The sequence below is a fragment of the Leopardus geoffroyi genome, chromosome B1, assembly GCF_018350155.1.
Source record: "Leopardus geoffroyi isolate Oge1 chromosome B1, O.geoffroyi_Oge1_pat1.0, whole genome shotgun sequence".
Classification (NCBI taxonomy): domain Eukaryota; kingdom Metazoa; phylum Chordata; class Mammalia; order Carnivora; family Felidae; genus Leopardus; species Leopardus geoffroyi.
The window spans coordinates 133,643,584-133,658,286 of NC_059327.1; the positions used below are offsets into that span (position 1 = coordinate 133,643,584).

The 14,703-nt window shown below is 38.7% G+C and overlaps 1 protein-coding gene across 3 annotated transcripts in view; it reads right to left on the reverse strand.

The window, feature by feature from the left end:
* Positions 1-14,703, reverse strand: part of AFF1 (AF4/FMR2 family member 1) — a 136,642-nt gene that overhangs the window by 30,738 nt on the left and 91,201 nt on the right. For all 3 annotated transcript variants that reach the window (XM_045473423.1, XM_045473422.1, XM_045473421.1), the window contains exons 8-10: positions 4,481-4,535; positions 4,321-4,358; positions 1,838-1,994 (exon numbers count right to left, since the gene is read on the reverse strand). In XM_045473423.1, coding sequence (XP_045329379.1) covers positions 1,838-1,994; positions 4,321-4,358; positions 4,481-4,535 — 250 coding nt within the window. The remainder of the gene's footprint in view (positions 1-1,837; positions 1,995-4,320; positions 4,359-4,480; positions 4,536-14,703) is intronic.

Below are 14,703 nucleotides of genomic sequence, written 5' to 3' on the forward strand. Positions count from 1 at the left end.
TCTCCCTTTCTCTCTGCCCCTTGCCTGCTCACACTCTGTCTCACTCTCTCTCAAAAATAAACATTAAAAAAAAAATGAACTTAAAAAAAATATATAAATAAATAAAAAATAAAAGGAAAAAAGGTAGTTAAATACACCGGGGGGTGGGGATGGGAATTAAAGGTTTAAAATCTACACAAAGACAAATTATTTCTGGTGACATCTCAGTACATGACATATAAACTGCACCCAAATCTAGACTTGCTCATCAGCGCAAATGTGCAAATATGAGCCTGTTTGGTAAGGCAATTTAAAAAAATAAAGTAGGATGGGAACATTTATTTTTTCAAAAAGTCTCAATCTTTTCCAGTAACTTTTGAACAACAAAATATAATGGTTTCATTAATATAAATGCTAGATGAAATTTTTCTTTCAAGTTTCAATTATTCAGCCAAATCTGTACCATTTCCATTTTATTTGAACTGAATTTTATTATTTAATTCAATTCTCTTCCTTCTTTTAGTAACCAAACAAGCATGAAGATTTTTCTAATTGAATAAGGAGACATAAAGCAAAGTTCTTATAAGCAGGGAACAAGCAATTTGTCTACAAAGCATTTTCAGTGTCTTTTCCCTGATGCACAGAATAATTATTTCAACAGTAATTAGAATCACACAAGGAAACAGCCCCCAGAAACACATAGAGTAGTTTCTAAAATCTGCAAGGCATTTTAAGTACAGTTAATGCTGATTCATGTTTATTCACTCCAACAAAATATTTATTGAGCATTTAGTCTGTGCCAGACATAAATTCATGTCTAACAAAAAAATGACACTCAGCTATTTTTCCTTGCCCTCAGACATGGCTGTTAAGTCTCACTACATTATCTCTAAGAGGCATTCAGTTAATGCTCTAGTGGAACTGCCCTGATTTCTAAACAGATGTAAATATTGGGAACTTGAACGCTTTCTTAATCAGAAAGGCTCATTTCCCAGGATTCCCACCTAAAATGAGCAGAGTAATTTTCTCTATACAAACTGGTCTAGTTCATTCACCAAAAAGGTCTTCCCTTTCCACCAAGTATAATTTTTACATTGCTACTCCACATTTTGAGGGCCTCTGGCAACCCTGATTGTTGTTACTAGACTTCTTGTATTCAACAATCCAGTAAAAAAATAGAATAAGTCTTCCAGATAAACGTGCTTGCGATTTGCAGTCTCATCTGTTTATCTTACAGTTTCTCCCAAGGGTGGGTGACAGGCACACACAATTATCCCTGTTTTACATGGAACACAGGGAGCAAGAAACACAGCCCTGGCAAGATCACTTTGCCATCAATTTAATGCATGGCTTTTAGTGATTCAAAAATAGAACCTATGATGACTTATTTCTAGTTCACGTTCCTGTCCTATGCTAAATTGGGCTGTCTCCTTTTGATTTCCTTAATTCATGCATTCCTGAAATTTCAAAAAGAATTCTCATTAATATTAAAACAGCAGCCTACTGAAAAAAAAAAAAAAACCACACAAAAAATGAGTTGTCTTTTTTAATAGAAGGGAAAAGAAAATGGTGTGCAAACATTCTTAATGAGTCGCTCCTCCAAACAACACTAGCCACAACAGAGAAGAACTTATCATTTTACAGAAGGAGAGAGAAGACCTCTCTCCCAAACTTCTATTGCCAAATGTTTGGTAAGAAATAAATAGAAATAGCTGGCCCTACGCAGCACAGGGGTAGGAGAGAGTTGCCCCATGGGACAGAACCACTCAGTCCACAGCCAGTGCTGGCCCACAGCAGACTCTAGCCCCAAAAGCAGAATGCTGCCATCCTAGATTGCCTCCTGGAGGGGACACAATACCTCAGGAGCCGGAGTTTCTAGGGGCTCATTCTCTTCGCTGTCACTTGAGCTGCTCTCGCTCTCCGAGTCCGAGGAGCTGTCTGAGTCACTGGTGCTCTCTGACTCGGCACTACTGGAATGTGCTGAGGCCGCGGCTTCTGGAAGCGACTGTGGAGCACTGCGAAGCAACCGAAGACAGAATCTGAAGACACCTCACAAGGTGGATTTTCTCCCTCTTTACTCGCACCCCACCCTGCCCTCCAACCATTTTTCTGCTACTCAAAAGAGAGGGCCTTAATAATACCTAACATTACTAAATTACTACATCATCCAGTTGAGAGAAAGGCCCACAGTGGCTCAAAAGGTCAGTGAAAAATCTTTAAAATGGCTCACCAAATAACTACATAAATGAGAAGCTTGTGGATATTTTGCTCTTGAAGAACATTTTGAGCTACACAAAATTCAAGTTAGATGGTAGCACTTTATATCAGAAGTTTAGTAAACCACGGCATGGACTGCCTGTCTATTCTTCTAAATAAAGTTTTATTAGGACATGTCCACGCCTGTTATTTAAGTATTGTCTAGATCTGCTTTTATACCACAAAAGCAGAGCTGAATAGTTTCAAAAGCTAAATAGTTTTTAGGCCATATAGCCTAAAATATTTACTTTCTGACCCTTTGTGTTTGCTTTAAATGGGTATAAATTAATCCATTAAGTTATTTTATGAAGTTATAATTAAAACCTCCCTCTGTTCTCTATATGAAAACTAACCGAATGGTAGCCAGAGACTGTTGAATATAAATGATGCTCCTCTGGAAAGTGACCTCAAAGGTAATCCAGTCACACCCTTGGGCAGAGTTACAGAAGAGGCCGTTCTTTATGAGTGGCTTAGGATCACCCCCAAATACCAGCTGAAGTAGAGATTAACTACTACAAGTTTTAAGAATAAGGCAAGAATTCTAGTCAGGGAGAAAACACACTGATCACACTGCTGGGCCCATACAGAATTTCATAGCCTATCTTAAAAACTTGTCCCAGATGGGATCAGCCAGGGCAATAAATCAAGAACTATAATCTTGAAAGCCTCCACAACCACCTAAAATATTAAATGATTTATTAAATAAATTTTTTTATTAAAATAAAATAGAGTAACAAAAAAAAAACACCAAAGTCGCTAGTTGAGGTAATTTTATTTATTTTTTTTTTTTTTAATTTTTTTTTTTTTTTCAACGTTTATTTATTTTTGGGACAGAGAGAGACAGAGCATGAACGGGGGAGGGGCAGAGAGAGAGGGAGACACAGAATCGGAAACAGGCTCCAGGCTCTGAGCCGTCAGCCCAGAGCCTGACGCGGGGCTCGAACTCATGGACCGCGAGATCGTGACCTGGCTGAAGTCGGACGCTTAACCGACTGCGCCACCCAGGTGCCCCCTAGTTGAGGTAATTTTAAAACACGCACACTATACTACAAATGATGTAACTGCCTCATATAAAACGCTACATCAAATTTGCGATCCTGTTCTCCCTGGTAGCTGAAGAGCTTCAGCCAGTGAGGATTAGAATGAGATGCACTTTCAGTGTGCTTCCTGCTTCTAATTTATCCCCATCTTTCCTATTTTCTCTTCCTCCACTTTAAAGTTAGGCTATTTTGTCATATTTTATGCCACCAGAAGTTACTGAACAGAAGAGAAAATGAGCAGAGCTTTTGAATCCAGACAACCTCACATAATTACATGATAATTACATGGTCTGCCTCCACAATAACTGTATATGTGCTGCCGAAGCGAGCACTGCCTCCACAATAGCTGTAACGTCACCTGTGTGGCAGGAAGGTTTTTATTGCTGAGCACGTCTCGGAATGGATGACCACATCTCAAGAAGTAAAACAGCTACAGCATAGTTTAACCCTTTGTCCATGGAAGGCAGGTACCAATATATTAAATCATTAAGTTCAATACCAGAGGAAAATACTGTAAAGACAGTTCAGATAATTCCCACTTCCAGAAACTAAAGCACCTTATTTTCTGAAATATGGCTGCTACTTACAAAGTGAAAACAGTGCCATTTTTCATCACACTAAAATGCACTCTAGGTCAATTTTTTTTAAAGCAGCTGAAACAACTAGAAAACTCACATGACTGAGAAAACAGGCACTATGGAAAACAATTTCTAGAAATGATTCAGCTTTGTAATTTTTGAAAACAGCAAATAAAAACATTATGCTCCTCAGCATAACTTTTTAAACACTGGTTATATTAATACTGATGAAAGTGATTTAAGCTTATTTTTTTTAACTCTCAAAAACTTTTAAATTCCAACCTGATGATCTAGGTAGGTACAGGGACTTTCTCTTTTATAGAGCTAACAACCTCTCTAGGCTGATTTAAGCTTCCAAAAAATTAAATAGGTACTTTCTTCTAACTGTGATCCTTCACGTCCTTCTCCATGAAGAAGCTATGAAAGCACTAACGGAGAAACGCAAACACTTTGCCCGCACACAATACCTTGGAGGTGCAGATGCAGAAGGAGGCTTCTCCGGGCTCTAGGTATTCACAATAAGGGCAAGAAGGACCAGGAAAAGAACAAAACAACAGGTTAGGATAAGCAGCTGGAAAGCTTACATTTTTAAGGATTCCTGGTATTACGGGGGTGTACAAAACTTACTTGTTCGTTGTCACTGTCCTCACTGTCACTGAGCTGAAGGTCATCTTCGAGCATGCTGGAATGGGCAGGGACACAGACATTGTAGGATTTAAAGTATTGTCTACTAACTTCTTTTAGTATATAAATAGAAAATATGCTTAGTGATTAAAAAAAAAACAACAGAGAGGTGGGATAGGTATAATTTTTATTTATTCATCAAATGCCTTATTTTTCAGAAATGCTAAGTTTTACTATTATAACACAGAAACTAGTTTAGTCCAAGCTCCTTACTATCTCAAGACTGAATCTTCCACACGTTCTGAGCATTAAAAGCAGAACTACCACGAGACAGGGATTTGTGACCAGCCTGGAGACTGAAGTTCCCAGGTTTACACAAACAAAACAAACAATAAACGACTACCAGAAAAAATATACACAATACACTCTATTTTCTTCAATAGTCTCTAACTACATTAAGTGATTAACCAGTAAATAAGTTAACACTGGATAAGTGAGTATTTGTAAAGTGTTTAGAAGAGTGCCAAGGCACTTAAGTGTTATATGTGAATTCAATATATAGTAAGATATACGAAGCTATCAAGGCCATTGCCACCAAATACTGCAGGTATCTCACATTTTTGTTCCAGGGACATTATTAATATTAAACTTTATTTTTCACCCCACCCACAAATTCTCTTTTGTCTGCTTAAACACTCATTAGTTGAAAGAGTAGTAATATCAATAACACTGTTGTCTAGAAAATATGTTTAACCTTACTGCTATCATTCTGGTGAAAATAAAACCTCAGTTCACTTCCTCAAAGTTATAGTTAATACTCATCTCTAGGTATTCTGGTCTATGATCAACTTCAGTGCTAAGAGCAAACATCAGGAGCACCTGGGTGGCTCAGTCAGTTAAGTTTCCAACTTCGGCTCAGGGTATGATCTCACAATTCTTGAGTTCAAGCCCTGCACTGGGCTCTCTGCTGTCAGCACAGAGACCACTTCAGATCCTCTGCCTCTCTCTCCCTCTCTCTGCCCCTCCCCTACTCTCTTTCTCTCTCTCAAAAATAAAATAAAAAAATATTTTTAAGAGAAAAAAAAAAGCAAACATTATACTTTAATTAAAAAAAAAAAAAAAAGCCATTTTCCAGTCCCTACATGTTTATTCAACTCTCAGCCCCTCCTTATCTCCTCCCTTTTACCATCTTCTAAGGATAAAACTACAATCAAAAGAATGTATCAGTAGTTAATTGTTTGTTCCCACTTCCCCCAAATTTATGAGCATCACTATTTGAGGAAATGTTATTAGTGAAGGTGAAAAAAAAAAAAAAAAAAGCAATCTGCTTAAGTATATAAGAAATGCTCCAAAAAGCAAAATTATATTAGTTACAATCCTTTAGTATTTCTAAAAATACCTCTCCAACAATCTGACCAACAATTTTTACTGCAAACCCACTAGCTGCCACTGAAGTAAAAGCAGGCATGATTATTTTGGGAATCCTTGGTAAAATCACTCTATTTTCTAACGAAAATAAATTATAAAATGTGGCTCTTTTGTAAATGACCACCTACATGCAATGTTTTAATTGTGCCAAGGAACTATTTTCACCAATAAATGTACGAAAACTATCCTGTGATAAGTCTCTTAAAAATACAAAAGCTGTTAGCTACTTGTAAATGGAGATGCTGCTCAATATTTATCTAATGACATAAAGCTAGAAAAACACAGACTTCAGATGCAAAACCTGGCAGTAGCTATCATAATGGTGTGTAAGAAAAAAAGTCAGTCAACAATGTTAGTGCTGAAGGGTGGCTTGGCTGGGGTATACACACAAAAAAGATAAAAGACATATATATCTTTGAAAAGGTATAACGCAACCAGAAAAAAAGAAAAAAAAACCCAACCTGACAAAGTATATTCAATGTTAGCCACTACCACCAAAACCACAGTTAACAGACCTCTTTGTTTCTTAGTTATTGGGTTTTGCATAAAACTGGTTTGTCTTAACTTCCCAAAATACCAACGATCATGTAATCCAATCACCTTCCCCTTGTAAGCAGAGGGCTAGATACTCCGTTAAGCTGTCTGCCTGGCTTCCATGAATATACTCTCCTAAAGTAAGTCAGAAAATATACGTTCTGACCTTTAGCTCTACTTTCTCTTAGGGAATGAAAGGGACTGTGAAAGTGCTGTCCCAGATTCCGAGAATTTCCCCCTCAGAACATTATGTAGGCAATAACAAAATAGGCCCACAGGTCTGACACCTAAAGAGATGAGTGGCCTCTGAAGGCAGATTGCTCCAGATGGTTCTAAAGAAACATTCACTCAAAAAGCAATGATAAACCAATAGGCAAACAAAATCTATCACTTACGTAGGATATACTGGTTATTTACACTTGATATTCCACTGAATCAAAATTCAAGATACAATTTGATGCAAAAATCAAGATTTTTTAAAAGTAAGCTCTATGCCCAATGTGGGGCTTGAATTCGTGACCCCAATGCCAAGAATCGTGTGCCCTACCACCTGAGCCAGCCGGGCACCCTGATGCAAAAATCAACATATTATATTGTCAGTGTCTGCCAAAAGTAACCACGGAATCTTCCAGAAACCACAGTTTATTATTATTGCCAGATGGGTAGCTCAACATAAACCAGCATGCTAATGGGGGGAGGGGGGCGGGAACCTCTGAAGTTTTTTATAACAAACATGTACTACATCTGTGTTAAGAAAAAAATTAACTTGAGGTGCCTGGGTGGCTTAGTCATTAAGTATCCAACTTTAGCTCAGGTTATGATCTCATGGTTTGTGGGTTCAAGCCCCACATCGGGCTGTGCTGACAGCCTGGAGTCTGCTTAGGATTCTGTGTGTCTCTCGCTACCCCTCCCTTGCTCATGCTCTGTCTCTCTCTCTCTCTCTCTCTCTCTCTCTCAAAAATAAGTAAACACTAAAAACAAAAACAAAAAAAGTTAACTAAAGAACCATAACTAAGTTTTGCCAATATAGAAAATTAATCATGAATGCCATTGTGACTTTACCAAAAAAAAAAAAAAAAAAAAAAAAAAGAATCTATATAGTTAGGAGAAAATCTAACCTGATGACAGGTAAAAGTTTTACTGTTAGAGATAAAGAAAAAAAATGTAAAGGAACCAGCTGCTAAAACCCCGTTTGTCCCACTAACAAGCATGACTGAGGCCAAGTACATTACTATACTGAACTTCACATACCGTATGTACAAGAACAGGTCCTTAATGGGAAAAATGGCAAAACTAATTATAGCACATCTGGGTGACCACCTTTGCACCCCTAGAAGGGAATCAAATCTCTTAGACCCAGTCTCACTCATACCAGTAAGATCTAGGTCAAGAGAGCATAAGGCTCAAGGGACATACTCAACTGTAAGCTTTTCTGGGGCAGGATCAAGTCATTTTCACCTTCATATCTTCTATATCCAGAACTTGGCAGGTACCCTAAAAGGCTGGCTGAATGAACAGCACTGCTTTTGCTGAATAAGTAACAGTACCACATAGCTGTGCCCACTGTGTGATCACAACTCTATAATCACTGCCTTTGCTCACAACCCTATAGGCTGCCTCTCATCATCCTGTCACATTCTAAGGGTGAGGCGATGGGCTCAGAATGTCCACCTAGCTTGCTGGCTGAAGATCATGGGGCTGGTACATGCTGGATCCAGAATGCAAAAGCCATTCCATCTCATAGGACCCCCTTGCTCTGGCCAATAAAGGACACAAGGGCTGGAAAACCTACCTGATGGGATGGAATCTAAGCTTCAGAATCCCCTGAAAGACTTGGATTTAAAAGAAAACAGTAATTATCCTGTTGGAATAAAATGAATGCACTATTTTTCCCTTATGAAAATAAATGAACTAGAACCCTTACATACTTTTAAAATTGGTGAAACAACAAATTTCACTTCCAAACGCCAAGACAAAGCAGTTATTTCAAAGCATAGGACACCATACGGCCTACCGTAGCACTGTTCAAAAGAAGCCAAATACTCAGGTACAGCAACTCTTTGAACTAACACGGAGGTTTAACCACATTTCACATTACTGGTGAGGGAGAGTTTTCACTTAAAGGTTACAAACAACCCTCAAACCCCTTTGTACAAACGCATTCTTCAGGCAGCTGCTCCACAGAGCCGACAGAGCCACGTACAGGTTCCGGCAGGCGTGCTTCAGTGACTCATGGCCCGACTGTTACTGTGCGAAGACACATAAGACAAGCCTTTATTCCTTTCCCACTCCTCAGTACTGGGCTTGCCAAAGACTTCACTGCCAATATTCTGTAACATCTCAACTCAAACCCCAAAACGACGTAAATAAATGGATTTTTTGGCTCAACATTTCCTATGATCACGCCATACGTTTTTTTGGGGAAAGAGCAAGTGAAGGCAAGCTCACGGTAATTAATAAGTCACAACCCTGGTATTAGGTGTGTTTAAAACGGTAAGTAATACTTTTTCGAAACCGCTAATGAACACGTGAGAATGTGTAAACTTGAACAATCTCACAAACTTAAAACTGATTTGGGAATAGGACGGGTGATGGAGTGCAGGGAAAGAGAAAGAGGCTGGGCTCCAAAGTGGACATACATAAATCTTCAAATCTAAAATTCAATCAGGCTGTGATTCCTTTTCTGGTAAAGGGCAGCAATAAGGACTGCAAAATGTTTTGCAGATGATGGAAGATTACAAATTATGAAGAAGGTTCCACGTACACTAAATGAAAAATCGAAAAAACAAATCTCAAGCAGCTGTGACACTACATTTAAGGGGAACTCTCCATAAATGGTGACAGTGTTGGCATTACTCAAATTCATGAACTATGGGAGGTTATGGACAAACAAGATTGAGGGGAAAGTGGCTCAGTACATGATCTACTGTAGTAATTGAGGTTATGGCTGATTAAGTAAAAATTGTCAGAGGTGTAAAAGATGATTTAAAATCCATGGAAGAGGTGAAGATTATTTGAGGTCACATAAGGATGTGAGAAAAATTACAAGAGTATAAATGAAGGGAAATCTGAAGTAAATAATAAGATTAAATCAGTAAATGTAACATGGGTGCCTGGCTGGTTCAGTCAGTACATCACATGATTCTTGAGCTCAAAGTTGTGTGTTCAAGCCCCAAGTTGGGCAGAGAGATTACTTAAAAAAAAAAAAAAAAAAAAAAAAAAAAAAAAAAAAAAGGTATGACATAAGATACTAGTGCAAGAATGACCTACTGGACAACCAGGAAGAACCGGGAAAAATTACCGCTGAAAATCCTGCTAATATTGCTTACTGGGGTGCCTGGGTGGCTCAGTCAGTTAAGCATCCAACTCCTGATTTCAGCTCAGGTCATGATCTCACGGTCGTGAGTTCAAGCACCGCATCAGGCTCTGCGCTGGCAGTGTGGAGCCTGCTTAGGATTCTGTCTCCCCTCTCTCTCTGCCCCTTCCCCGCTCATGCTCTAAGTAAACATTAAAAAAATAATAAAAAATATTGCTTATGCATATATTTAATCAAATCTATGTGTAATATTTTTTCCTTCCACATTTACTCTTAGTACTTACTATATGCCAAACCCTGCCCTAGACTCAATGGATACAACTCTAAGCAGACAAATTCTGTTTTGTGGCACTTACAGTCTAGGAGAAGGAGATGAACAACTAAAATAAATACTTTTCCCTTATGAAAAGGGAAATAAACAACTAAATATATACTTTTTCAATGGGTAAAAAGCCTATGGAGGGAAATAAAAGAATAAAGATGGGTTCGGGTTCCTTTTCTACATGGGGTAGTTAAAGAAGTCTGCACTGATAAGGGGGTGGCGTCCATTGCACAAATAGAGGGTAGAGTGATCAGGGCACAGAAAATAGCAAGGAGGCCAAGGAGGCCAACGTGGCCACAGTGCAAAGTACACCAGAGTATTCAGGAAGAGGGGTAGTAAGGGAGGGTAGAGAGGTAAGTTATCAGAGGGCTTTGGAGGCCCATGCAGGATGAGACAGAATAGACATTCTTATGGAAGTAGACTACATCTTGTTCACTTAGTAATAGTCCACCATCCCACAGTGGGTGGAATGTACAAACTGCCTTTAGGGCTAACAGATTCTTAGCAAATTAAAACATTTGATTCAATCTTTCAACCCATGTTTAAATTAGTCTATGGTCACTTACTGCAGTAAATCAGCAGTTATGATCCAAAGTGAGACTTGAATCGACCTTCATGGGCTCCCTTAAAACCATGTTTTTGCATATGCAAAGGAACTACTTCAAAGTTGTCACCCCAAGTAAGAATGACTTGCTGATGTTTTCAAGTGGCTTTAGAGCCTGCTGCAAAATCTATCAAACCCCTTTAGACGTGGCAGGAGTTCTCTGTCTCCCTCTCTCATCATTCAGGCTCCAGATCAAATGTTACCTCCTCTGAGAGACCTTTCCTGACCTCCCTCCCAAACATCTCACCACCACCCAAAAGAACTCCTCCCTGAGCCTGTTACTATCACATCACCAAGTTTGTATTACATGCCACCCGCATTAAGTTACAAGATGTGGAAGACAAGAATTTTGTCTTATTGGCCACTGTTTCCAAGTCCCTAAAGGAGCACCAGGCACACAGCATGTGTTCACTAATTATGCACTCAATGCATAAATGGAAGCAATTTTTAGAAATATCTCCAAAGTCACCTGGAGCCAAGCCCTCAGAATAAGATTTATATAATTGGGGTCTAAAGCATGTTAAATAAGGAGAATCATTTTTCTTTTGTAGAAGAAACACATTTTCCTAACACTTACCTATTATACAACAGACAAGCGATAAATTTATTCTTCTGGTCCATTTTATTTATCTTTGGTCTAAGACCAAATATAGCAGTATATTTTATCCTAAAGGGGCATTCCCAAAGTAGTTTAAGCCGTGGCTGGATCATTTGGGAAAATTCAGCTCCAAGGTGAAAACTTTGAAGAGGACAATCCTCTAGCACCTTAGTATTATTTTTATAATTATTTAAAGTATGCTTCATTTCATAGCCTCATCAGAATATCCCTTCAATATTATGCAAGTTTCCAGCATGAGCTTGTATAGAATGTTAAGTCAAATATTACCCTCCAAGGGATTCAAGAATATCATCTACTAAAGCTAGAAATCTAAGAGTTAAAATGATTATTCCAAGAGACCATAATTCTACCAGGTGCTGGTCACAGCACAGTGCAAATGAGGAAAAGAGGTGATTCTACGTTTGGGAGTTTCAGTATTTTCTAAATATTGGTTTAATGTGCCTGAGGGACTATTAATTCTGAAATAAGCAGATTTTTGTAAAATACTGCACACCAAGATTCTTTTTGTTTGCTTTCACTTAAGAGTAGAAATTCTTGGTGGGCAGGGCACCTGGGAGGCTCAGGTGGTTGAGGGTCCAACTCTTGATTTCAGCTCAGGTCATGATCCATGGTCACGGGATGGAGCTCTGTGATGGGCTCACGCATTGAGTGTGAAGACTGCTTAAGTTCATTCATTCATTCTCATTCATTCATTCTCTCTCTCTCTCTCTCTCTTCTCTCTCTCTCCCCCCCTTCCTCCCTCCCCCCACCCTGCCTCTCTCCCTAATTTATGCTCTAAAATAAATTTTAACACAAAATTTTTTAAAGAAATTCTTTAATACTCCATTTTATAAATTCTCATTTCTCTATAGCATGGCTAACATTAACTCCTTTTTTAAAAACAGCTATATTCCATGGGGCTCCTGGGTGAGCTTCCAACTCTTGATTTCGTCTCAGGTCATGATCTCACAGTTCAGGAGCTTGAGCCCCGTGTCAGGCTCTGGGCTCTATCTGCCTCTCTCTCTCTGTCCCTCCCCTACTCATGCTCTCTCTCAAAAATAGACATTAATAAAAATAAATTAATTACAATAAATAAATATAAAATACTATAATCCTTATTTGCTTTCATTTTACAATTCTACCTTCTCTCCTGAAAACTAACACTTCTTAAAATACCTAGGTAACTAAAATAATTATGAACACCAACATCCCCGAATTCATCAGACAAATTGGGAATGAATATGAAGCGTATTCTTCTCCAGCAACACCTGGTCCTGAGTACTGAGAATTATCATTAAAAATGGGCTCTCCATTTACATTCTGTGATGCTCAACTTTAATGTAGTCCTACCAACACATAAGTGACGAGCACAAATATTTGTTCTTTGTTTTGAAGAACTGTGAATAAGACCATAGGAGTGTGACCTCAGTGACAGATAATTTATAAGCTATGCACATTAGGGTGATTTCTACTACTTCTTCTGAAATGTGTATCAGCAAATAGTAAAAACAAAAATAATAATAATAATTTCCTTAGGCTAAATATGATTTAGATGAACTGGTACAGATAAGCCACTTTAGACTTCATTCTGGGACATTTCAACCGTCAAATGTCCTGAAGTGATGATTTTATATTATAATAAACTGATAGGTTTTCCCTAGTTCTTTTACCAAGATATTTAAAAACCAATAATGTTTTGAGCAAGAGATGAAAACTCAGACTCACTTAAAAAGGTATCAGACTCTTCCCAGCTTTTATTAACTTTGCACCATTCCTTTTTGTCAAACTTCCAGGACCATCCCAATCCCAGACTTCATATCCAGATAGTCTCCTCATGTCAGAAGAAACTTCCCATGTGAGTAATAAAAATTTCAAATTGCTAAAATGGTTAATTTCTGCCTCTTAGTCTCAATAAATCCTGATGATTTTGGAAGCGGAACCAATAAAAATAAAGGAGGACACCTTCTAGTAAAAACTTGCGATTTGAAGCTAGGGTAGGAAGGGAGAAAGAAGTTAGCATGGTAACACCTATTCAAGTGCTTAGTTTCTAGAATAAACACATGATCTCTTTTGAGAGGCTGACAAAAAACAATGACACTGGTCAACTATATCTGGCTGCACAACAAGGGAATTATAAAAGGACATAAGTGTATAGAAGAAGGAAATACAATAAAACCTTGGTTTGCAAGCATAATTTGTTCCAGAAACATGCCTGTAATCCAAAGCACTGATGTATCAAAGTGAATTTCAAGAACCACTGGCTCAGTTGTGATCATGTCACATTCGGCATTATGTACTACTCATACTGCAAGACATCATTCATTTATCAAGTTAAAACTTATTAGAAATGCTTGCTCGTGGGGAACCTGGGTGGCTCAGTCGGTTGAGCGACCGACTTCGGCTCAGGTCATGATCTTGCAGTTCGTGGGTTCGAGCCCCGCATTGGGCTCTGTGCTGATGACTCAGAACCTGGAGCCTGCTTCAGATTCTGTGTCTCCCTCTCTCTGCCCCTTCCCCGCCCATGCTCTGTCTCTGTCTCTCAAAAATGAATAAACGTTAAAAAAAAAATTAAAAAAGAAGAATAAAAAATAAATGTTTGCTCGTGTCGCAGAACATCATAGACCGAGTTACTCGCAATCCAAGGTTTTGCTATACCTTACACTTTGCCTTGGGAACTCAATAGATCTAAGCCTTAGAAAAGGATTCCAAAGTCAGGAGGCCTTAAATCAATACCACTTCCCCTAAATTTAAGGGCAAACAGCGCTAACATCATAGCTATTCACTCCCTAGCAAAGGTTGGCAGAAGGAATTCATCATTTGAGAGTTTCAACTTCAGAGATTAAAAAGTAAGGGATTCAGCACATATTTCTTTCACACCTACATCCTTCCACCACCTAGCTAATGGCCCCCGCTGACCTGCCCCGCTCCCCACCCCAAGCCTGGACAGATGTTAAGAGTTAATACAGACTCTCCACAAACTTATTCTCCAGTACTGGGTCACTCTGTTTTCCTTTCACATGCACTACTCCACTTTTCTAAGGATTCCAAACTATTTGCGACTGAAAGAAAAAGCATTAAGACCTGGATTGATTTTTTTAAACCAAAGTACAAACGACCCCAAAATTAACATTTTTTTTCCCGGACAAAGTACATTAGGCCATCCCTCTGGTACTCTGTGTGCCACTCAAATCGTTTAACTACATGTCAAAGTACCTTAATGCTGACGCTAGATCAAATTAACCCGTAAGCACGAACAGATGTGACATACTAAATCTGAAACTACGACTGCACTTTACAAATTAATTGGGACACTGAAGTGATTCCTTTCCCCCCGAGGTACATTTGGCACTTATCGATACCACCAGCCCCACCCCCATCCAACCACAGCCATACCACCCTCATTATTCTACTGAGCCTGGGGACT